The following is a 26538-nucleotide window of genomic DNA, read 5'->3' as shown; positions in this document are numbered from 1 at the left end:
AACCTCAACTAGGAGAATCCAACAGCCCACCAGCATTATATCCATTCTCTGAACTAGAAGGATAGAAGGTGATAGACAGGTCATGCAAATACAAACACAAGCCATTACAATTATTTCTAGCTTAAGTGTTCAGTGGTATTCTTATCCACCTTTGTACACATAGTAAAAATTGTTTAGTGTTGTGCATAGAAACCCTACTTTTATTTTTGAGCTATATTATTCTGTTCCTAACAAACTAATGAGAGACAGGAGGATTATTTCTCAATTACATTTATCTGGACATTGAGATATCCCTAAACAGCAATGCTGACATATGGTAAGTGATTACTGCATAGCATTGGAATTCAGTCTTAAATTGGAAATCTGGACTAAAACAAATAAACACACCAAACTTGTATCACAACTTGTAAAGGTGTTCAGCTAACATTGAACAACAAGTCTAAATTTCATAGGGTTATCTCAAAAATAAAAAAAAATCTGCATTGGTAGTCTGTTACAGATCATTGAGAGTTCAGTGGTATAGTGTAGAGATGTGGTTAATGCTGATAGAATAATGTTGTTCCATCACATGGCTGATAAGGAAGTTCTCCCACTCTTACCTCCTGTCATTGGAGCAGATTAATGCACCAACTTATTTGACTATATTATGAAAAACATGCTTGATACCAACAAGTCTTGGTATGGTATTCAAAACAGGAGGTTCCATCTCAGAGGCGCAAGACCTCCCCTATCACAATTCGAACAAAGAACAACCAGAAATACAAAAATCTACTATTGCATTTTGGACAAGATCATTTCACTTTGAAATAACGATCATAAGGATATTAGTGAGAAAAGCAAGCCACTAATCAAAAATTTCCAATTATAGAAGGATGTCCTTTATACTGTGTATGTGATTAGATTATTGAATCGGAAAAGACTGACGACACAGGACTTGAGCCTATAAGTCAAATTAACTCCAACTCCTCAGACATTTTGCATTTTCCACAACTCAGTATATATACACACACACATCTGACAATGTACTGAAGAGGGTACTTTCATTTTTTAAATAAAAGACATTCTACCTTGAAAGCTTTGACTCAATATACTGCATATTTCCTCAAAGGCAGGATAACCCTTTTGAAGGCATTAGAATACTCTGGCTTCATTCCTGCAGTCTTCTCACATACAGCCTGTAGTTCAGTTTCCATGCTGCATCAGCATCTTCTTACAATGCTCCCTGTGACTAAAAGAACTACTGCCACCCTTGTTCCACAGCAGAGGTAGAAGTCTGAGTTGACTGCTCCTGTGAAATTTGCTTAAGAGGTGACTATTCCTTGCAAACATTATTCTTTACCTCCTTTAACATTTAGCTTTGCTCCATGTAGGATATTAAATAAGGGAATGAGTTTTTCACTGTACAAATCACTTACAGAAAATGCTTTTTTTCTGCTTTTTGTGAAAGCTTATACTTATGCTTGCTTTATTATTGTGTAAAGGATCTGTGGAACAAATAGAAGCTTTTGTTTGTTGCAGTTCTTTGAATGGTTTCAAATTAGTTCAACTCAATTAATTGCTTTGGAGTATTATACGGCCATTACAATTGATACATGTACAAACTCAACAGACAACAGAACAATCCACGCTTGCCCTCAGAATTCCATTTTATACCTTTACTCAATGCACCTTTAAGCTACATTCTGGGTCAATGTTAATGGATGGCAACTATCTGCATCATTTGCTTATAGAAATCATGTATCCGTTTGCTCAACATAGAAGAATAGGAACTAACTGCTGAAAAATTAGAGATGTCTTAGCACTATTATCTCAGGTCACAGCAAGATAAGTTTATAGTCGCTTCTGACCATAAAGGCTAGTCTTTACTTGATTTTCAGTTGATGCATACTGGCTATAAATAGTCCAGGTTCTCTTTCAACAATATCATTGATAATCAATAAAGCAAAAAATCTAATCCTTCTATATTATCAAATCAATCTAGCTTAACATAGGATAGCAACCAAAGTGTCTCAAATCCATCAGCTTTAAAAATGGACTCCTTGTTAAGACTCAGCCAATATTCCATTAGACATGCAGCAGCTGGATTAGTGAGAAGTGCTACAGGAGAGAAAAGAGTTTCAGGAATCTGTACAAAATTTACAATTCTCAACAAGCCCAAATGGAAAAAAAAAGTGTCACAAGCATGCTATTTTAACTTGCATCACCATTTGTAGCACTGCTTATTAAAAATCAATGTTATTCACCAAAGCTTCAAGAATGGCGAATCGTCTGGTACTTTTCCAGGAGTAGGAACTGCAATGTGATATAGAGACACAAATGCAACGAACAACTGTTGACAACTTGCCTATGATATCATCACTGCTTACGTAAAGCCTGATAACCAAAACATCAAACCCATTCTTGTTATGAACCAAATAATTTGCTTAAGTGCAGCTGAGCCTTGACCTCTCTTTTACTGCATCAGCTGATCAATTGCACCAACCTGAATTGACTGGTCACAAAGTGGCTCATCTCAATCCACTGCAATTTTCTTCATATACACCTGCTAGTAGTAATGCTGCTTTGGCTGGAGGGCAAGAGGACAGATCAATCTCCAACACTTAGAAATTGTGGTCTGGTTAGGGGCTGTATTGAACAGGGGTATCATGCCATAGCTGCACCTTTGGTTGCTATTCCAACATTCTCCTAACCATATTTCCTCATTTGCAACCCCACCCCATCCCTATAAACACAAGCCTATCTGAAGCTCCACTGTATTGATCCTAACTCTTACCAACTCCTGGTTTATCTATTGCCTTGTACTCACTGACCAAAACAGAATATCATTTTGTGAAGTTTCAATTTTAAATACTTTCAAGTCTCTATTGTGCCTGATCCTTGTTCTATTGCTCACCTTCCCCACTCCTACAAAACTGCAAGTACTTTAATTTCAGCCTCTTGAGCAACCTCCATTTAGTACTATTCACCATTGATGACTGTTCACACAGCTGCCCAAGTTTTAAACTCTAATTCCCCCTCTCCTCAGACTTTCTTAGTCTATCTTATTTCACGGCCTGTGTCACATTTTGTTCGATAAAGTTCCTGAAATACTTTGGACATTTCATATTAAATGATGCTATATTAAAAAGGCTGCTATCACTGCAAGGTACCATTATCTGAATGTGGGGTATACTCAAGAGAACTTTGACCTCCTTCTGAGTCTTATTGCATCCAAGATGACTGTGACCATTCCATTGCATGATTCAATGAGGGAAGAGGAGTAAAGAGCCACTTGCATGCACAGGCGTTAGCACAGGTTTTGCTAAATAGCTAGTATATGTAAGTTTAGAAGAAAATAAAAGGTTAATCATCCCAAGTCACTGTACAACTTGTGTTTTAAACAGAGAATGTTCTTCATTAAATGTTACGTCAAGTGGTATTACACAAGCAAGAAACAAGGACTGCAAAGTTGGTTCAAGACTAGTGTGCAAAACCACTCACTGCACCCACCAAACCAAAATCGTAAGTGCACCAAAACAAAAAAAGGCTTAAATGCACATGGAGTTATGAACACAAAATGCCATCCTGAATGCATATTGTTTATAGCCAATAGATGGAACAAATAACCATTGCTGGCAACCTTTATTTAGCTTCTGCTTATTTGTGGGTAGAATTTTAATCCTTGGAATTTTACCAGTTCACTCAGCAAGGTTACTGAATAGAACAACCAGTGGTATGAAATTCTTTCAGCATGAGGCAGGAGCAAAATGGGATTTCATCATTTAAAATGGATTGAGGCAGTTACCATCCAGGGGACATTAGAAAAAACGCAATCCTACCATCAAGTTACAGTTGCCACAGCAACCATTGCTAGTCAAAGTGCTGCTACCACATCTCGTAAGCACAATTAAGGTTAATAGCTTGTAGCTCTAGGCTCATTAAAAGTTGCTTTATTAAAATAAAAACACATCTTGTTTTTGAAAAAATTTATTTGAGAATGCACCACCACCATCTATTACCCCCAACCCTCCTCCAATCTTTCCACAACAAGAAGCCTTGGCAAACTTGCATATAAAAATTGAAACAAAATAAGTAATCTCCTCCTAGGACCATTTGGGAAGAAAAATTAATTGTGTCAACCACAATTTGAAAAAAAAAACAAATAAAGTGATGAAAAGCTTTTGACTGTGCCGGTGGACTCTTACATGCACCTCCAAACTAAATTTAAGAGGGCATTCACAATGCTGAATGACTACAATGTCCCTTGGGGGTTGATGTGGGTAGAGGTGCAACTATATAGCCATCCAATTTTTTTCCCCCCACATCTTTATAGCCAAGCAGCAGGTAGAAGGTTGCTCATACACTTCATTCAAGTTGTGCATCATAATTGGCTCCTCCAGTTTTCTCTAGTTCCTGTTTGATGTATTCCTCAGCCAATTCTTGTTGGTCACAGATGACAAACTCCTTAGCGAAATTCTACAAGATAAAAAAAAGAATGAAATGAAAGATTTCACAATGACTTATGCACCTGAAACACAGTTGACTCCCCCAAGATTACCAGCATCATAGCATTTCAAACCAAGAGCATATTATACTCAGTGTTCAATTCTGGAGAAAAAAAAACTGTCAAAAGTCTGGGCTAGAGAGAGTTAAAATGACCTCAATGGCTCAAGAACTTGGAAAATAAAAAGGTGAAAATGTTTTCTTAATTAATTGGAAGAGCTAAAATACGCATCGAATTCAAATCCTACAAAGCAAAAAAAAAGCTGAACTGCATCTCATTATCTGAGCAACTATTCATTTGTAAAAGCAACAAAAATCAGGTTAATTACAGAAAATTAACAACTGTCAAAAGACTTATGTATATTTTGGTTGCATATTAAGCCTATTGTGCACTAGTGACAATCTTGTATTCAGTCAACTTGAACTCCATTTCAAAAAAAACTTTAAAAATAAATGATTTGGAGATGCTGGTGTTGGACTGGGGTGTACAAAGTTAAAAATCACAACACCAGGTTACCTGATGGAGCGTCACTCCGAAAGCTAGTGTGCTTCCAATTAAACCTGTTGGATTATAACCTGGTGTGCGATTTTCAACTAAACAATAAATGTTGGCATATTAATTCTGAACGAATCCATATAAGTATGGATTTCCATACAATTAAATTCAACCAAGCATTCAAATGCACATACATATAATATTTTGTACCACAATCCACTGCCATGTATAGGAACTGTTGTCCATATCCGATTTACTTCTTCCCAAAGGGTATGAGTGGCTCCTTCCTTTTAGAATGGTTGCATTACAATTTCCCCTTCTCCCACATACAACACTCTACTACAGAAGCCTCAAAAACATTGAAGTCTTTCAACCAACCAATTTCCATTTCTATTTCTGCTATCACATTTTTAAAAAAAATCAAGCTTTCAAAACCACACTTAAATGGAATTGACACAGAAGGGCCCAAAGCCCAATAATGTACACAGATCAAGATTTAGATTGAAGATGGTTTAGGTTAATAAAATGATTATACAATTCACACCACTTGTATAAGATCCATTAGCATAGCAAATTAAATAGAACTTGGAAAAATACTTCAAGTAGCAAAGTGATGCCAAACAATTCCAGTTTAGAATATTCATAGAAATTAACAATGCATGAATAAAATCAATTCTTAAAATAGCATTGGGAGAAAAAGCAATTTACGAGCCAAGGGGTATCTATGATATTGAACCTCAAAAGCATTTTACCTCCAAAACTGGAACAAAGTGATAATTTGCTTTTTAGAAATTAATGATTTGTATAAACCGCACTCCAGTAATTTTAAATGTAAGGCTGAAAGGCTTAATGTATTATTGTTGACTAGTATTCATCCAGTGGGAGATCACAAGTATACCAATCTGTTCTATACAAGGCCTGATCAATTATTCATTGACTTAATATAATGCATACATAAAATGTTCGTTATATTGACAAAATACTGTAAATATACACAAGAACTGTTACATAGATGTCAGTGAACTGAACATAAAAGGATTAGATTAGATTCCCTACACAGCATGGAAACAGGCCCTTTGGCTCAACAAGTCCACACTGACCCTCCGAAGAGTAATCCACTCAGGCCTATTTCCCCCTGATTAATGCACCTAACACTATGGACAATTTAGAATGGCCAATTCACCTGACCTGCACATCTTTGGAATATGGGAGGAAACCAGAGCACCCAGAGGAAACCCACGCAGACACAGGGAGAATGTGCAAACTCCACACACACAGTCACCCAAGGCTAGAATCAAACCTGGGTACCTGGCAACATGAGGCAGCAGTGCTAATCACTGAGCCACTGTGCCACTAAAATGTTTATAGGAAAACAACAATGAATGGTACAATGTTACTAAATATTTAGTGCATGATCTCCCATATCCAAGAGTCAGCTCATTCTGTATACAATCATAAACAGAGATCACCATTCAGACAAAACGTGGGGCCTATGCAATTTCATCCCATTTCCCAGCTCAAGGCCAATAATCTTTTGAATTCACAGCACTACAAATGCACATTTTCAAACAAGATTTTTTTCCTAAATACAATGAAGGTTCATACCTCAGCTACACTTTAAGGCAGTGCATTCCAAGGCTGAAATCACCCTCTGGGTGAAAGAAAATTCAAAGTCTTCTAATTTTACAACCAATTACTTTATTGTTATGGCAACTCATGAATATTTCAAAATTTGGTGGAAGTAGTCTAAGCAGTAAACCGGAGAAATGCTAACATCAGGTTCAGCATCAAGTCTCATTCAGTATTTTATAAATTCTGGCCATCCGTTTTTTTTTTGACCCATTTATTATTGGTTACAAAAGCAGCATTGTAAGTGACAGAATGGTTGCGTTTTGCTAGCAGAGGCTCTGATACTCATGTTAATTTACTCTGCACAATGAACACAAATTGTACTTTTGTAAAACGCACATATCCTACTTCTTGCAGAAGCTCTAGTCAACAAAAACCTCAGCTCATAATTAGTTTCCAAGGAACAAGTTTTAATTGTTTGCTATATTTATTTTCTTTCCAAACTGTTTATGTCTGAGTTTTCTCCAAGCTACAAGTGAATGACAAAATTATTTTTAACTGCTATAAAATTACAGTAGCAACATTGTTGGAAGGGGTGTTTTAAAAACATTCTGAAGTAAGTGCCTGTAGCACATCTTACACATCACATTGGGCTACATTCCATTTCATATTATTTGGTAGCTACACTTTGAAATGTCAATACAAATCATGAGCATTAAATCAATTACACACTTGTATGAAATTAAGGGTGCTGAGGAGTGATGAAATTGAGTGGGCCATTTGTTCACAATTACAATGTGCAATGTCTGCACTTTTGAGAAAAAAAAAGCTAGTCCATAAATATATTGTAGCAGCAAGGTACCAAGGAGGCAAATATACTGGGGAAATGGAGGAGGAAAATTAGCTGTACTCAGGAACACAAAAAAATGCAGGTTCCTAAGTGAACAGTGTCTTTCTGGCTATTTCCAAATCCCCAAACCTCTCATGCACTTTAATCTCCACCCCTTCCCTCTGGGGAATTAATTTCCTACAAGCAAAATGTTCTATGCCCCTCACCTTTCAAGTCAGAGGTTGTTTTTGTTGGTACTGTGGAAAGTGTAGTTAATAAACAAACTGCACAAATTTGAAGATCAAAAGAAGCCCTTCTTTCCAGAGCGAGGTTTTCACTCCCACAAATAACACACCTAGACTAAACTATCTTTGGTGTACCATTTTTATTTTCATGCATGGTATTTCTGAAACACATTGAAATATACAACTCTTGTCATGGTGTAGCTGCACTAGTATCTTGAGCAGACTTATCTTCTATTTCTGCTGAATTCATTCGAGTATACAATCTAAGATCTAAGGGGTCCATAATGCAGAACCAGGAGGGCTGGGTTCAATCTCACCTTTTCCAAAAGGGATGTAATAACATCTCTGCACATGTTGATTTAAAATGCCCACAACCCAAGATCTGTGTATCATTCTTTCTTGCTACTACATTCAGCACAATTTTTGTGAAATCTACTCCAACACCCCTGGAGCCCTCTTCTAGGTTGAAGCCAATTAGTCGATATCCCAATTCATCACTTTCCTAGTTTAAGTTGGCATCATTTGTCCACAGCTATGTGAAACTTGCCTTTCAGAAGCACACTTTCATATCAGACCCTGAACCCTCTATTTGCCTGGCTGGTGTAGGATGGTTTGAACTTCCCTTCACAATCACAGATTTACCACCCATAGCAACTTACATTGCCAAGTAGAAACAAAACAAAGAGCAGCTTTTTGGAGTTCCACATATCTAACTTGGATATCAAGTACTGTATGCAGTGCATGAGTGGAACTGAAATAAAAAAAAAAGTGGAGAATAGCAGACATCAGAGCAACAGAAAACAAATGCATCTGGTTACAATCAGACAAGGAGTAGACTGGCTCCCTCATTTCGCCACATCTCATTTTTTCTTTAAAACAATAGGTCAGTGTCAACTTGGAAAGTTGTGACTATAAAACAGTTCCTTGTACATTTTTTTTTAAATTGTACAGAACCCAGTCTAAAATTTCAAAAATCTTTCATGTTCAAGGTCCACATACATGCAGATTTCAGAGCAGGAAGATAGATTTTATTAAAACTATTTAAATTTGAAGGTACAAAAAAAAAGCTCTTGTAGATTGATGTCATTATCCCTCTAGATTTAACATCTACCCGCAACAGACAAATGATTGAACAGCAGACAAAGGTTTAAGCATGAGAGCAAAACCAACCCACCAAGGGATCCTGATCCTTTCATACATGACTAACAATAGCTTTTGAAGCCATTTCAGACATTATAAAATCAATCATTTGCTGTCATTCTGGAGATACCAGGTCTGGCCTGTGTGTAAACAGTTCTTCCATCAACATTAAATGACCTAGATTTTCCTTTAAGTGACAAAATTAACAATAGATTCATGGGCTCCATTAAACTAATTTCTTTGAAATTCCATACTTCTCCATGGGATTTTAATTCCATCTTGGAATAGTTGAAAGCCACAGTCACACAGTATGAGCCTGGGTCTGCCTTACCTGGTCAGTGATGGGAAGCAGTACACCACTGCTTCTCATCCATTCTTCCGAGTACTGCCCCAAAAGTCAGGAAAGCTTGAAAGATTATGGCAAGTCCTCCCACAATCTCAACTCCAAATTCCTTCAGCAATCTGGGATACAACCATCAGAGAGATCCATTTGCAACAAGTACAGCCAACCTTTCCATAAATCCTTTATCAGTGCCACCTCATCCATGTTAATGTGGTATTTTTAAAAAAAACTATTCAGCCTGTTCCATCATCTCCACTTCCATGGATGTTGTGTCAGTTTCTGCTTCCTTAATTCATTTGTCTTCTAGCTTTTCCGTGCACCTTTATCAAGCCCTTTACCAGCTATTAATACCCACTGACTGTTTGCATGACAATATATTTTTGCTTCGCCTTTATGTTAATTCTGAGAAAGATATTTTTCTGCTCATCTCCAACTCAATCTATTGTATTCAACCAAATTCTCACTTCAATTCATCCGATGTGCATGATGCACATTTTGCGTTTTATCTCTTACAAAAACCAAGAAACGTCAGATTTCCCAACATGTTGGAACATACCTTAAATATCTTATTTTTCAGTTTCCTATCAATCTTTGGTTCCACTTTACCCTGGTTCAACTTCTTCCACTCACTGCCCACTTGCCCTCCCCACCACACCCTCCAACACCCCTGCAACATCCCAATTGATGGATTCTATTTTAGATTGTTACTTGTTATCTGTATTGCTAATCCAACCTTAATGATACCAGGATGACTTTTACTCAAGGGCTGTCCAACATACACTTGGCCCACTGTTCCTAGGACCAAATCCTGCAATCCCTCTTCGATGTTCTCAGTGCTCTAGTCACAGAAGTCTTCCCACATTTCAGAGACCCCACCCTTCCATTTAAGTCCAATAGCACCAGTATAGCTTAGGCAAACTTGGAGGGGGATGCAGTTGTGGTGCAGTGGTAGCATCCCAGCTCTGATCCAGAAATCCTAATTCAAGTCCCACTTGCTCCAGATGTGTAATAACATCTCTGACTACAGTTACATTGGAAATTATATTGGCATACTTTGAATTTGGAAGCTTATGGAATTCCCCGCATTAGAGTCATCATGGCATGTTCTTGGAAATCCTTAATCTAACCAAATGGATCTGTCCTTTCCTATTTCAAATAAAAAATAACTCTTCCTTAATAAGTAATACTAACCGACCCCCACCTTTTCCGATCACTTGAATTGATGACTATTTAGTGTCCAGTGTTCCATTTTAAAATGATGTTACAGTCACTGCTATTACATCATAGTCCCACTTGATCATTTATAATTGTAGCTCACCAACCTTATTCAGTCAAGCTGTGCATTTATATACATGCATCAACATCCCCTCAGTTTTCCTCAGTTCTTAATATGACACTGCTTCCAAAAATATTATCCAATGCTCACTTCTTTATATGTCTCATTTGTACATCTGCATTCTCAAGGCCATTTCCTTACCAAAAGCCTCCAGACTCTTCATGAACCACGCCATGACAGCACCTACCCCAATCTTGAGGGGGGGCAAAATATTCATTTTGAATGGATACCTCCCACCACAGAACTGCTGTTAAAAAGAACAAACTCTCACTCTTGCCTCCTGCTTCCAGCCACACTTTAGTCCTCATTTTAAGCTCTGTCCTTATTTTAAAAATCACATAGCAATACAAATTGCCCATGTTAACCAGTCATGCTGCAAAAACACCCTCCACTGACAGATGATTAATGCCTCGTCGGCCATAATGATATCCTTCAGAATTACTGGCTTCCAAATCCATTAGGAGAAAGTGAGGACCGCAGATGCTGGAGATCAGAGCTGAAAATGTGTTGCTGGAAAAGCGCAGCAGGTCAGGCAGCATTCAAGGAGCAGGAGAGTTGACGTTTTGGGCATGAGCCCTTCTTCACATCGACTCTCCTGCTCCTTGGATGCTGCCTGACCTGCTGCGCTTTTCCAGCAACACATTTTCAGCTTCCAAATCCATTGCCAACTTTCCCCGAACTACATCTTTGATTCATTGCAATCTGGTTTCCTCAACTAACAGTACAGAATCAGCTCGGAGTCACAAATTCCATTCTATGTTGCTGTGACAAAGCTAAACATTCCTTCCTTGGTCTTCGAGACAAATTTACAACCTTTGAAATGGGAGATCACACCATCTACCTCCAAAACGCAAGTCTGTACAGTTGAACTGCATTCATGTAAATCCATTCTCACATATCCAAAAAATCAAAAAGAGTCATTTGCAATGGCTGCTCTTCCTGATCTATCATCTCAACGTCCCACAAGATTCTCTCCTTAGATCACTATGATTTCTCAATTGAATGCTACTTCCAGAACAACGTTCAAAAGCACAGAATTAGGTTTTCATCTGTGCACATAAGACACCAACTTACTTCACTACATTTCTAGAGTCCAACAGTGTATCAGAAACCTAGCACTGCAGGAGCAATACATTTCCTCGACTCAAGAATACCGAAGACACTATTTTCAGCACCACTCAAACCCTTTTATTTGATACAAACTCCATACCTTTTCCTAGGAAAAGTTCAAGATTATTCTAGCCGGTTTACAATCTGTGTTACATGTGCTTTAGAAATGAGCTTCCACATGCTATTGCCTTCAAGTCATAGCTGCTTATAAACGTTCATGGTAGATGCCGAAGGAACCAAGTAGTAAAAACAAATCTGTACATACTCATCTTCACCAAATCTGTCTGCTGCAGGTGCATCAGCTTATGGCAGTAATGGTAGGAGTGACCACCACGCAGTCCTTATGCTAACAAGGTCCTGTCTTCACAGCAAGGATACTCTGGGTTTACTGCACTTTCACGGTGCTAAAATGGGACAGACCTCATAACAGATCTTGCATATCACCTGGACCTCAGCAAGCTCATAGCCCAGCATATTGTCCACTCTAGCGTTATTATCCAGCAGACTACAAAATTCTTTGCCAGGAGCTGCACCAGGGAGTGCCAACCTGAGTTAAGCTACTCCACAAGACTTTCATGCCGAAACAGCATAAGCAGCTAATTTTTCTCTTCCAACAGATCAGATTTAAATTCTGCAGTCCTGAACATCCAGTCACAAATGGTGGGTGAATCAGTAAGTAACTCACTAGAGGAAGGTACTCCATAAGTGTCGTTCTCTCCAATGATGGGAGAGCCAGAATATCAGTGCGAAAAGACAAGACTGAAGTATGTGCAGCAATCTTCAGCTGGAAATGCCAGATATTTGATACACCTCTGCTTCTTCCAAAGGTGCCAGCATCATAGGTGCCAGTCTTCAGCCAATTTAATACACTCCAAAATGATCAGAAAAAAACTGAAGGCATTGAAATTACAAAGAGTTCACAGTCTATTGTATTCCAGAAATAAGACTAGAAACTTGCACTCCAGAACTTGCTAGCCCTCTGGCCAAGTGTTCCAATAGAACTACAATGCTGGCATCTATCTGACAATGTGCAAGATTGTGTATAGGGCAGAGCCTGGGCAAAATGCTGGACCCATTTAACGCAACCAATTTCTGCCCCATCAGGTCTTCTCTCTCTCTCTCTCAGTAAACTGATGGAAGGGGGTTAAATTAACAAAGCAATACTTGCTAGCAATGACCTGAAACCAAACAATGTCAGTGAGCAGTCAGGGCCTTTCAGCTCCAGACCTCATGGTTCAAACATGGACAAGAGCTGGCAAAAGTGGGAGGGAAGAAATGTAGTTGCCAAATACTACTGTGATGTCAAGGGCAGAATGTGGCAACACCGGAGCCCAGCAAAACTAAACATCCAAGGGATTACTATTGATGAAAACAAAAACTGAACAAGACTAACCAAAGAAAATTACAGTGGCTTCGAGAGCAAGTCAGAGGTTAGGAATCCTATAGCATGTAAATTCCCTCCTGACTCCTGTAAATCTGTCCACCATCTGCCAGGCACAAATTAGGAATGAAATGGAATTTTCCCACTCAGGAAGCAGGACACAATCTGGGAGAAAGTAACCCACTTGATTGGCAACAAATCAACTATCATTCACACCCTGACAGGCTATAGCAGCAGTGTGCATCATCTACAGGATGCACCAGAGTAATTCAGCAAGGCTCCTTAGACAATGCCTTCCAAACCCATGACCACTTCCATTTAAAAAGGGACAGGGATAGCAGTTGGCATTCACGATCCTGACTTGGAAATATTTCAACATACCGCCACAGTCATTGGGTCAAAATCTTGGAACTCCCTCCTTCACAGCTTCTTGAGTCTACTTAAACTAATTGGACTGCAGCAGTTCAAAACAACAGTTCACCATCAAAGCAAGGATGACTCTGGGTAGACATTAAAATGTTGGACCAGTCAAAGCCCATGCCTCATGAATGAGTAGAAATAAAAAACTGATTTCAATAATATTTCCAGCTTCACTGTCTGCCCAAAACATTTTTGATTCAACTATCCCAACACACCCCTGACTGGTCTCCTACATTATACCTTCCATACAATTCCAAGCAGTGTCTTAACTCACAGTAAACCGTGTTCTTCCACTCACTAACCTAAACAAAGGGACTGGACAATCAACATCTTGATTTTTAAAATTCTCATCCTCAATTTTAAAATCCTTCCACAGCCTCAGCTTCCATAGCCTTTAGCCCCACATCCTTAGTGATTTATGTTCTCAAACTGTGGTTTCCAGACCATTCTCAATTTTAAAAATCACATCATAGCTGGTGGCCAGACCTTCAGGTGCCTAGTCCCAAGCTCTGGATTTCCACCCCAGTTCAGTTTCTTGAAGTGCTTAAGCATTTCTTTTCTAACCTGGCCATCTTATTTTTGTTTTAAAGATTTGTAGGGAATGACATCCAGCCAATGTTCCCATAAAGAATCTTGGAATCCTTGCTTACACAAAAAACTGTTGCACAAATACAATATTGTTCTACTTAGTGGAATTTTTAGATAGGCCACAACATTCCAAATAGAAATCTAAATTTGAATCCAAAGTATTGAGCAGGAAAATACCAATTGGTTCATGAAACATGCTCCTTTAGAATTGCGATGCATTATTTGGCACCCACCAGCAACACTGAGCAATGTAACCAGATAGAAACAAAAGCTAGTCACATCCAATCACAAATTATCTATAGCTGAAAAAAAGTGTGTTGCTGGAAAAGCGCAGATCAGGCAACATCCAAGGAGCAGGAGAATCGACGTTTCGGGCTTAAGCCCTTCAGCTATACTTAACTTCCTAATCATTTGGCACACCCAAACTATCCTAGGAAACCACAATGATGACAATGTACTTAGGACCGTAATAGGATTGCTGTATGGGTTAAGAAAGTTCAAGTTTACCCTTCACTGCAAACAGAAAAGTTAACATTCACCACTTGAGCCTGCAATTCATTCCACATGCCGACCACTCTGAAGGATTGGGAGAAAAACACAGACCCATAGTTCTACCCTCAGATAACCCAATGGTGACCCTCAACCCTCCCTAACCAATCTAGTTGAACTAACTCTTCTGCACAAATTTAGTCACCTTGATATATCAAAAAAAATAAAATCAAATTAGTCAAATTTATTCCCAGTTCTATTTTGTTAGGGTTCCTTGATGCAATACTCAACTAAGTGATGCCAAAGGCAATCACTCACCTCATGAGTTTGGCTCTTTTGTTTAGGGTTTCCTTCAATACTGCTTTCACTTCTGTTCCCCAAGGTGCAAGTATATTTTTAGTTCTCCCTACATGCACAACACTATATTTGCTGGAGATAAACATCACTTGACAAACAAATTACTGTATATACAAGTAAAAGGTAATCTTCTGTAAGTGTTGACCCCCTATTTTTGGCCCCAAAACCTGGAATTTTCGATATACCTTGTGTAATTGTCGATCCTAGTTCTTCACAGGTAAGATTAATATTTGAGTCAAGATATTATCCTGTATATAAAATGTTCAATGAAATTAATTTTTTCATGCTATTGTTTTGGTATACAATTCACACCAATGTGCACAAACATCTAAGATGTATCAGGTCAGTTTACTGTAATTTGTTGTGTTATTCTTTATTCATTTAGAGGTCAATTGGGCTTCTGATAATATTATGGTATTTTGGACTGTAGCATGAATTTCAGTTCTTAAATTAGTATCCATGTAATAGTCGACCCATAAATTCAAACCTTAAAAAGTCTAAAAAAAATTTGATTTTTTTCATGAGTATATACAGTAATAGCCCCAATAATTTGAAAACTGCTTCCTGTATTTGAATATGTTCGACATGCCTAACACTACTTTGTTCAATTCCCAAACTGAAGGGCTATTTTGTCTACTACCTTTTAATTACGGCTTGGACAAAGTTACAAACTGAAAGGCCCAAACAAAGACCCTTGCTGGGGGCTATTGGTAACTGGTCAGAAAACAGATCCAAATCCAAAAATCCTTGACTATGGGCATTCAGTTGCAGTAAATTCTCTCCAATTACACAAGATTCTCACATGGAACAAATACTTGAAAGAGAGTATGAAAAGTGTATTGGAAGTCCAGGCACACACTTGACATGACTGCCCTAATTGTTTAAATCATAAAAGAAAAATTACATTTGCAATACAAAACTTCACATCCAGGTGCCATCTCTCATCAAGGATGGGGGCTGATTACAACAGAAAATATAAGCTTACCCATTTCTGAAGTCTAGTTAACGGGCTGTGCTTACCTGGCTGTACCTTTTTAAATATAGAACAGTTAATTTCCAGCCACAGCAGTTATACAAATTTGACTCCAGGAAACTATTAAAAATACACAGTGCCTGCATTACAATTGTCCCTTTAAAGGAGTCTTGGCACATTTCATCTGGGCCAGCACTTATCTATTTTAAGGTTTATTATCTTGGACAGAATAATTTGAGTATCTACTTTATTAATTTCAGTTAACTTAGTACAAATCATTTATTGAATATAATGTATCTGCTAGAGAACCTTTCATTAACCCTCAATACAATATTTTTGGTTTTCTTACTCTTAACACAGCTAAACGATTTTTCTTTGTGTAGCCACAATTGCCCTACATACTTTGTTGGTTAGCTGACATAGCTTTAGTTTTCCTTCTGCAAATTACACTGCTGAAACATTTGCATTTACTTGCAGGCAGAAAAGCCATCTCACTTGCCCCATGTCAGATGCCTGTCCATCATTTGATGCCATAAATGTGAGAGCAAGATACAGCCAAAGAATTCAGACAATGCAAAGACTAACTCCTGACAATATTCCAGCAACAAAACAGAGGACTGGTGTTCCAAAGCTGGGGTGCACTTCCAGCCAATTTATTCGAGTATAGCTATCACGTGGAGATCACCTTGAAATTGCAGAAAATTGACTGGGTTAATGCTGTGCACAGAAAGGAGGACAAATTCAATTTGTCCAATTTACCACCCCATCAGTCAATCATTTAAGTGATAGGAAGATGCCATCACTGTTATCAAATGATACTTGCAATGGTATAATCTGCTCACTGGTGCCTAGTTTGGGATCCACTGCACTACTCAACACCAGGCCTTGTTATGGCTTGGTACAAGCATGAACAAAACAGTTGACCTCTATAGGAAGGGAGGGTGACTGCTCTTCATCAAAAGCAGCATTTAACAGAGTGTGTCATCAAGGAGATATTTTGAATCAATAAATTCAGACATGTTATGACTGGGCAGGTATGGTGTTGAAACCAATAGAAGGGTCATGTTCCCGAACCCAAACATCGCCAAACGCTTCCATGAACTATTCTCCTTCATAAAGCTCCAAAGTAGACAGACAGTCGCTGAAGATTGCACAAGGACCAACTTCATAAACATTCTCCATATATTATAGCAGTCCTTGGCCATTTGCAGCAAGATCTCAACAGGCTTGTGCTGATAAACAACAATTAATATCTGTGTCCATATTTGTGAAATTGAACCATTACCTAGATGTTCATTAGCATCACCATCACTGAATCCACCACCATCAACATCCCAGATGTTATCATTGATCAGAAGCAAAATGTGATTGGCCATATAAACACTCAGGCTACAAAAGCAGGTCAGAAGTTAGGAATTATCTAACAGTGGGTAAATCATCTCCTGTCGCCCCCATGCCTGTCCCCCACCTTCACAAGTCAGGAGTTGGACATGAAATACTTAGGCAGCAGTGGCTCAGTAGTTAGCACTATGCCTCACAGCACCAGGGACCTGGGCTTGATTCCAGCCTCAGGCCACTGTGTGGAGTTTGCACATTCTCCCAGTGTCTGTCTCGGTTTCCTCCAGCTGCTCCAGTTTCTTCCCACAATTGAAAGATGTGCAGGCTTAGGTAAATTGGCCATGTTAAATTTCCCATTGTGTTCAGGGATATGTAGGTTAGGTGCATTAGTCAGGGGTAAAAGGTAGAGTAATGAGTAACGGGTTTGGGCAAGGTACTGAGGGTCAGTGTGGACTTTTTGGGCCAAAGGGCATTTTTCTCACACTGTAGGGGTTCTATACATTGCCACTTGTCTGCAGAGTGCAGCTCCAACATTTGATGTTTGGCACCTTCCAAGACTATGCAGCACACATAATTGGCACCCATCCACCAGTGATACACACCACTATAATATGCACTGTGAAAGTTCTAAGGCCCCAAGTATTCCAAGCATTGTCATTTTGCTCAATTATTTAAAATGCCAAATTAGTGGATTTTCAGTTTCATTAACCAACTGACACTTTAAATAGTATGATCAGCTTTTTCAGAATGACCTCTAAAACAAGGAGAGAGTGCTGAGGTGGTAATGTCAGCTGTTAAGTAATTCATAGAGTCCATAAAGTGTGAAAAAAAAAGAGGACTGTTCTTCCATCGAGTCTGCACCGGTCTTCCGAATAGCATTCCATCCAGACACAGGCCCTTACCCTGACCCTGACCCCATCTCTTATTTGCCATGGCTAATTCACCTAATTTATACACTCCTGATATTACAGGGCAATTTAGCACAGACAATCCACCTAACCTGCACATCTTTGGACTATGGGAGGAAACTGGAACACCTGGTGCAAACCCACTAGACATGGGGAGAATTTGCAAACTCCACACAGACAGTCGCTTAAGGCTGGAATTAAACCTAGGTCTCTGGTGGGCAAGACGGCAGTGCTAACCACTGAGCCACCTTAATTCAGAACTCTTAAATGTTCTGGGGTCACTTGTTAGAGTCCCACCATGGCAGATGGGGAAACTTCAAATCAGCAAGAATTCGAATTCAAAAGCAAGCCAGATGGCCTTCGTGCAATTGCTGTCAATCACTGCAAATTCACTAACGTCCTCTATAAGGAAGGAAATCTGCTGTCTTTTTCACTCTCAATTGCCCTCTAGGCAATAAATCATAGTCATCTGCATAACAAAGGGAGAGCAGAAATAAGGAAGAGACCTACCTCTGGTAGACAGACTTTTGCACCTACATAAAGAAAAACAAAATCTTGCCCTTATTGGACATGTGAAATGCTACACAACTATTTCCTCAGGAACATCTGAAACAACTAGCCCTTCCATTCTGCAAACTGTCCAAACAACAGGAAAGACTGTGTGGAGTTTGCACATTATCCCGGTGTCTGCATGGATTTCCTCCGGGTGCTCCGGTTTCTTTCCAGAGTCCAAAGATGTGCAGGCTAGGTGGATTAGCAATGGGGAATGCAGGGTTACAGGGATGGATGGAGTTGGGGGGGGGGGGGGGGGGGGGGGTTCAGATGTGATGCTCTCGAGAGAGGGGGAGAGGGGGAGAGGGGGAGAGGGTTTGATGAGCTGAATGACCTGGTTTCCACATTGGAGATTCTATGGCTCTATGATTATAGAAATCACATTCCCCTTACTTGTATGCAATTTGCACTTGTCGACTGATATCTCAACCCTAATTCTGCAGGAGACAACCAGGGAAACAAAACTCTAGTTTGGACTTGATAAACAAGCCTAGATTAGAGTGGTGCTGGAAAAGCACAGGTCAGGCAGCATCCAAGGAGCAGGAAAATCAATGTTTCTGGCAAAAGTCCTGCTCCTCAGATGCTGCCTGACCTGCTGTGTTTCTCCAGCACCACTCTAATCTAGACTCTGGTTTCCTTCATCTGCATTCCTTGTTTTTACCTAGTTGATAAACAAGCCACTGAGCCATTGTGCTGCCTCTATATCCACTACAAACTGACTGACTCTTACCTGCCCTACAAATCCTTTCACCCTGCTTCCTATACTGCATTCCATTCTTCCAGTTTCTATGCATCTGTTCTGACAATGCCACCTTCCACATGGGGTGGGGGCCTCAAACGTTCACTCTTCAACTAAGGAGACTTTATCAATTAAAGTATATTTTAATCTCTTGGAAAAGTAACAAAGCCCAAACCAATCAATTCTCTCTTAAAACCATCCTTGCTTTATTAATTAGTGTCAGAGGGTAACCAGTTAAAACTAGCTGAATTCATTTCCAAAAATGAGACAAATTGCATACATGTAGGATCAAACAAATTTTTGAAGAAAAGCTGTTTTCTTTAGGAGGTTCCAATGTCAGAAAGAGGGAATGGCTTCAAAATCTCTGGCGAGAATTGAAACAAGAGATTACACTTGAATACTGAATTTATTTACTTTTCTTGTGTTTTATTAAGCAAATTTGGTTCAAAATGGTCCAAACAAAAATATAACTTAAAAAAAAGGACAATAACCCCAACTTCAAATTCAATATGCAACCTTTCTGAAACCTTCACTCTTTCCCGCCAAAGAGGGCTGCCCAGAACAGGTTGCAATACCGAGCTGAAAACAAAAGATTTGCTGGAGAAACTCAGCAGGCTCTGTGAAGAGAAAGCAGAGTTAACGTTTCAAGTCCAGTGACCTTTTGTCAAAACTGACAGTAACTGGGTTAAAGATGGCATATATGCTGAAGACAGTGGGAGTGGGGAGTAAACGGGTTGGAGACAACAGATAGTCAGGAGTTCCATCAACCATAGTGGTGAGGAATCCTCATTTGAAGAGTAAACATTTGAACACCACTGCCCGCCCACCCCCACCATGTGGAAGGTAGCATTGTCAGAACAGATGCATAGAAACTGGGAAAATGGAATGCAGTACAGGAAGCAGGGCGAGAAGATGTTTAGCGCAGGTAACAGAGTCAGTACGTTTGTCGTGGATATAGGGGCATCACAATGGCTCAGTGGCTAGCACTGTTGCCTCAAAGCACCAAGGACTTGGGTTTGCTTCTGCTTTCAAGCCACTGTGTGGAGTCTGTGCGTCCCACTAGCTACCAAAGGAGCAGCACTCTGAAAGTTAGTACTTCCAAATAAACTTGTTGGATTATAATGTGGTGTTGTACGACTTTTAAACTTTGTCCACCCCAGTCCAACACTGGCACCTCATGTGTGGAGTTTGTACATCATCTCCAGATCTGCATGGGTTTCCTCTAGGTGTTCTGGTTTCCTCCCACAGTCCAAAGATGCGCAGTTAGGTGGATTGGCCATGCTAAAATTGCCTAGTGTCCATGGCAGTGTGCAGGCTAGGTGAGGCAGTCATGGGAAATTTAGGATTAGAGGGTAGCAGGGAGTTGGGTCTGGGTGGGATGCTCTTCGGAGGGTCAGGGTGGACTTGATGGGCTGAATGGCATGCTTCACACTGTAGGGGCTCTAAGATTCTAAGTGACTTGCCAGAAATGGGAACAGATGTCAAGGAAGGGATGGGAGAAAATGTCAACTGTGTAATCGACCGTTTGCTGTCTCAAAACAGATATCAAGTTTTTAAAACATGATGCACCCTTTAACAAGTCTGTGCTGGTTTCCCTCAACTAATCATATCCTTTCTGAAAAGGTTAGTCAACCACAGGAGGTTACTGCAGTTGCTGTGTTTACTCCTTCACTCTTTTTTTGAAGGATCTAACATTGGTTATTTTCCAGCTGTTCTATGTAACCAAGCAGCACTGAAGGTTATGGCCAGTACCTCAAAAATCTTCAATTTTTACCCGAGTCAGGATTCTTGGAATGCATCCCATCCAGTCCAACTGATTCAGGTCTAAATACCAGCTGGCTTTCTAAGAATGCCTTCTCAATTTTTAGCCTCTCCTGTGTCTCAGTTAGTTCCTCTTTCATTATGATTTTGACAATGTCATGTCATTTTTCTTGGTAAAGGTTTATCCCAATTATTCATTTAGCACCTCAGATATGTTCTCTGCCCCCACATCTTTCAGTCACTAAAATCAGCCTCATTCATTTTTTAAATACCTATCATCAGGTTTTGGATATTACAGTGGGTATTAACTTCCAGCATCTTCTCATATCCGGCTTGACTCATTTCTTTTTCAACTTCATGACTAGCTTTTTATACTCAGCCTGTTTTTCACACACTCACCAATTTGATATGACATGCATACCTTTTGTCTGTTTCAGCTTCTCTCTCAATATCCAAATAATTCTGGCTTTAGTTGCCATAATTTCTCCGTCACTTCACTGAAATGTATTATCACTATATCTGAATCCTCTCCTCTTGTAGCCATTATTTTGTTATACCGTTTCACCTGCCAATCTTTGATATTGATTTTACGCAGGACAGACCTGTTCTCAACCCACGGAAATGGGCACACTTCCGATTAAGATTTTTCACTTAATAGCTCATTTTTTTCTACAGCCAACTTAAAAATTTTGGTATTGTGATCATGGTCCTCTAAATGCTCCCCCTACTGACACTAATTACCTCACTCATTTGAACCAGATGATACAACTATCATTTTTTTCTGGGTAGGACACATATACCAAGCAAGAAAAATGTGCTCAAGCATACTTCATAATTCTGGATGTAGGTTTGCTCACTGAGCTGGAAGGTTTGTTTTCAGACATTTCGTCACCATACTAGGTAACATCAACAGTGAGCCTCCAGATGAAGCACTGGCAGCATGGCCCGCTTTCTATTTAGGGAACCAAAACACAATCAGAAAGTGGGCCATGCCATCCATACTTCATCTAGAGGCTCACTGATGTTACCTAGTATGGTGATGAAACACCTGAAAACGAACCTTCCAATTCAGCGAGCAAACCTACATCCTGAACCTCAATCTGAACTACAAATCTTCTCAAAACTCACTAATACTTCATATCTCTTTTCCCAGTCTTGTCTTTTTTTTGTTTTTCCAGCGGACATTTGGCAAATGGAAGAAAGAAATAGTAACGATGATAGGAATCTTTCTTTTGCCCCTCCACATCTTCCCTCCTTGTTGATCTAAATAGCATACTTAGTATACTGGTACCTCCACTGTTTATGAACTTTAATGAAATGGTTTCTCTTTAGTCTCTCCAGGGCATCCACATTCTCCAGTAATATTCTTCTTACAAATCAATAGTCACCTCTCCTTCTCACTCCTGATCTTTCCTGATCACTTTTTACTCAAGGAATATTTAGTAACAAAAAAGGTCACATCCTTTTGTACCAAATCTCTAAACACCATGACATCATATTCCCATGTTGTTGTGTAGCTGTAGGCTACCAATGTTATTTACCATTTTATATTTACATAAGTGCACAAAAATCTAGTATAAATTAAACAACTTTTTCAGAGCTTTCTTGGGCTTAACCATAAACTGCCTACTTAACCTCTATGTGGCCAATTTGTGGAACAGGAGACACTAAAAATTCTGAGCTAGTATGAAAGAGCAAATTAATTGCTCGTGTATTAATGCACAGAAGTCCATTAAAGAATTGCCACAAGTTATTTTTAATATAATTAGATGGTGCAAGAAATAATACATAAATATATATTAAAAACTGGCCAAATCACCTGTACTATTTACTTGATATGTCTTGCTTCCAAATAATCATGTAACTTGTAAAAAATAAATTGTGAAGACAAATATAGTAGTCCACATGATAAACATTCTATTTAATCCCTAGTGTGTTACATTACAATTAAAGTTAATTATTACTCCTGTGTCATGCTATCTCACACAAAAGATGTTTGGGAGAGCAGGTTGTGATTCATTAGAGACTGTCTGCTAATGGAAATTGCCTTTCTTCTGTGGATACTAATAGTGTTGGGAGAAAGTCTAAATCATAACAAACCTATTGCTGACAGAACAAGCCACACTGTAAAATGCTTTTAAAAATTTCAATACAGGGTCTGTAGCCCTAAAGCTTTTATGGAGATTTAATATTTTAAGCTAGGATTTTTCAAAGGCAGACAATACAGTATTTTGTTAGTTTCTCCTCAAGAGACACCACCCCAGCCTATATTTATATTAATAGCTTACTGAATAGCAACTTTTATTTGAAGTAACTAAGCAAACTGGTTGGTTAGAATTAATAAGATTAACAAACTATTAATGTGTTCAACTGGTTAATGGTCATTTTTTCAACCAGTTAGATATTTAAAAAAAAGCAGAATACATACACACACACACAGCTCAATGAGTCATCACGAAACATAGGAAGACATAGCTTGGAGTGAAATGTAGCTGCATTTGAAAAGCCCTTATCTTTTACTGGGCCATTTCTAATGCAACTACAGAAGAATTAAGCTTCTCTTGGCATCTACAGATGTTAAGGCACAGTCAGTTTTTTTGCACAACAAAGGCATCCTACAAATCTATACCAGATTTTCTATACCTTCTCCATATTTCGTTAGTTCGAACTCATAAGTGGTTAACTTGCAGTTATACTGGAGAGCAAAGAAACCTATTGAAAAGGGTTTAAGATGATTAAAAAGAAAAATCAACCAATGCTAATGACATACCTGTACTACTTCCTTCACCAAACTCTTATCAGTGCTGACTTTGGCTCTCTGCAGCACAGCAACACCATCCCCAATCCAGGTGATAAGAGCAAACTTAGCACGTTTGCTCATGGCATCCCCAGTGATGATTCGATGAAACCCGAACAAAATACAGTCACCTGCAGAATGGCAGTAAATTAGAAGGACCTCCATTTGGAATATAATTACTTATCATTCAGCATCAGCAAAGCTGTTCTTTCTATTGACGTTGAGTGCTTCTAGTTTATCTTAAGAGTTTTAGGTGCTGCACATTTTTTTTAAAAATAGAGGCAGAATGTATTCGCTAATAAATCATTACCTGTTTCTAACACTTATTCTTTCATTAGTGACCAAAAGATTTAAAGCACATGACAAGATAAAGGCAGAAGTCTTTAAAAGTGAAGGGATAACTTGTCACAGCTACTTCTTGAAGGTGTTGCAGAATGTGTGCCAACATGCAATGCTATAGGATGACAAGACATTAAGCATTTGTACCAATCCCCAAAAGGGAAAAGAAACTGGGCTCCAACTTCTGACTCATGTCTTGCTCAGAGTCATATCTCCCCACACCCACTTGTGATGGGTTCATGAAGGTCAGCACAAAAAATAGAAGCAAAATCTCAACTATCTTTGGGATCAACTCAAAACTATCCAATAGAAAATGATCTTAAATCTACTCTTCATAGATCTTTCAAAAAGTGAAAATGGATCAAAATGGAAATTAAAATAGTAAACGTTTGCAAACATCAAATCACTTCGTTTCAAATGCAAATTTGCTTTTAACGTTAAAAGCCAAGCTTTCTTTTAACAAAATGGTTCCTTCCTGAGACAATTGAAGTTGTCCAACAGTTAAATCCTGATTAACGTTTGCAGTTCAATGCAGCTAAACTATTTTACACTTATGGTCAATTAAAGCATCACAACACAAAAATTCCAATCTTCGGAATTCGGACCATAAAAATTAAACTGTTTTTAAAATGTCTTAAGTCAAACAAAAATGTACTAAATAATTGAGGGAGATCAGCTGATTTTTCAGCGCTTAGAGGAACAAGGAACCAAAAGTAGACGCTGAACAGCTCCCCAGTGGAGAGCCACACCTTTTTAAAAGAAAAAGTTACAATTTAATCGCAAACTTTAAACTGGTAACAAAACATATCTGGGAGCTAATTTAACGCACATTTCTTCCTGAGGTTTAAAAAAAACAGCTTTAGTCGGCTGATGTCGTAGCAGTGGGCTACTCTAGTAAAAAGTGATGAATATTAAGTATTTAAATAAATGATTTTTCAAATGCCCCCTTTAAAACACACAATGATCATTCAGAAATTTTAAAAAAGCTGTTTAAAACATTGTTTTCGATTGATCAGTTAATTTTCTCCCTGGTTTAAGAAACATGCGCACCCCTTCCATTGAGATGTTAAACCTGAGGATAGTCCGGCCCAGCCTGGTTAATGGTTAACCTGGCGTTGGATACATAGTGCGGAAAAGCTGAACCATCGGCACATTGGTGGGGAACGTGGATTAGAAGTGATCATTTCTGTTGGGACTGCAGTTCTCCAGATGCCGGCTAACCTGAGATTATACCCTTTTCTTTGCGACTACAAAGCATCACATAACGAAGTGATCTCTCACATTGCAGTGTTTTCGGAGGCAGGCGAGCTACCTCCTTCCTTCCACGAGATGGATGCTGCACACACCAAACAAGAATAAATCGAGAACAAATGGCGTTTACATCTTGCTTCTTAAAAAAAAGCCCTAAATCTTACTTGTGCAATGAAGTTTAAAGTCCTCGTAATTTGTGCCTTGTGAATCTGGAACAATAAGGTGTCCATCGTATTTAAAAATAACCCTGCAAAAGGAAGAGATACACATGCACACAGTTAGATATTTTTTTAAAAAAGATGAAGTTTGCATAATTACAGGTCAGTGAGGCAGATTTGGGTTAAAACGAACCAATTGACATCGTTGTTATCATCCCGGACGAGATTATAAGATTCTCTGCATGCATCTTTATCTATCTTCGTAGCCATTTGAGCGATAGGTGAGTCAGCTGGCGAACTTCTGTACAACAAATCCCTGATCCGACTATCAATGGACTAAGAGAAGAGCAAAAGCAAGGATAATAAAAAGGCTGTAGTTCGTAGGAACGCTGCGGCTGGCGTTTTACTGCAGCTCCCACAGTATCCGATAACACGGCTCAGGCATAGATTAGGAAGCTCCCACTATGAGGCTGCAGATAAATGCAAGCGGCTTTAGCGGATGCATCTCAACCCCTTTTTTTACCGGCTTTGGGCGTTGGTGATGTCGTATTTCCGTCTGTCATGATCAACTCACTTTGCCTCCTTAATTCTGATCTGAGTGGCCGCTGAGCATGGTTGTCTCCCCCTGTTGGAATTCAGAAGGGAGAATGCAGGTTTGCCAGGAACCTACCGCTTCAGTCAAATGCTAAGGGTGTAGGGTGATAACCCAACTGAATCCCACACCCCACCCCGTCCAATTTCCTGGGATTTTATTTTCATTTCAAAAGTTTTGGTTATGGATTTTATGGATACCAACCTCATCCAAGTGGCAAGTTACATGCCTGAACCTAAATAGGAAGGAATGGCCATTCAGCCTCTTCAAACTGTTCATTAATTTACTCCAATCATCACTTATCTGTATTGCATTTCCATCTACAAACTTTAGTTTATGAAAGCG

General features: G+C 39.1%; 1 protein-coding gene across 1 annotated transcript; it reads right to left on the bottom strand.

Moving 5' to 3' along the window:
* Nucleotides 1–3950: 3950 nt before the first annotated feature.
* Nucleotides 3951–26121, bottom strand: cotl1 (coactosin-like F-actin binding protein 1). Its single transcript, XM_060837983.1, has 4 exons — nt 25795–26121; nt 25608–25690; nt 23827–23984; nt 3951–4455 (listed from the first exon to the last, which is right to left on the bottom strand). The coding sequence occupies exons 1-4, from the start codon at nt 25869–25871 to the stop codon at nt 4345–4347; spliced, it is 429 nt and encodes a 142-aa protein (XP_060693966.1). The 5' UTR covers nt 25872–26121; the 3' UTR covers nt 3951–4344.
* Between the last annotated feature and the right edge of the window lie 417 nt (nt 26122–26538).

This window comes from Hemiscyllium ocellatum, chromosome 17, assembly GCF_020745735.1.
Source record: "Hemiscyllium ocellatum isolate sHemOce1 chromosome 17, sHemOce1.pat.X.cur, whole genome shotgun sequence".
Lineage (NCBI taxonomy): Eukaryota > Metazoa > Chordata > Chondrichthyes > Orectolobiformes > Hemiscylliidae > Hemiscyllium > Hemiscyllium ocellatum.
This window is presented reverse-complemented; position numbering and strand designations above follow the sequence as displayed.

What these genes read in the sequence shown, in the direction of transcription:
- cotl1 (XM_060837983.1), bottom strand. Translation starts at nt 25,871, where the DNA reads ATGGCTACGAAGATAGATAAAGATGCATGCAGAGAATCTTATAATCTC. An exon ending in CTTTAAACTTCATTGCACAA is followed by an intron (nt 23,985 to 25,607) that starts GTAAGATTTAGG and finishes GCCATTCTGCAG; the next exon opens with GTGACTGTATTTTGTTCGGG. An exon ending in TGGTGAAGGAAGTAGTACAG is followed by an intron (nt 4,456 to 23,826) that starts GTATGTCATTAG and finishes TTTATCTTGTAG; the next exon opens with AATTTCGCTAAGGAGTTTGT.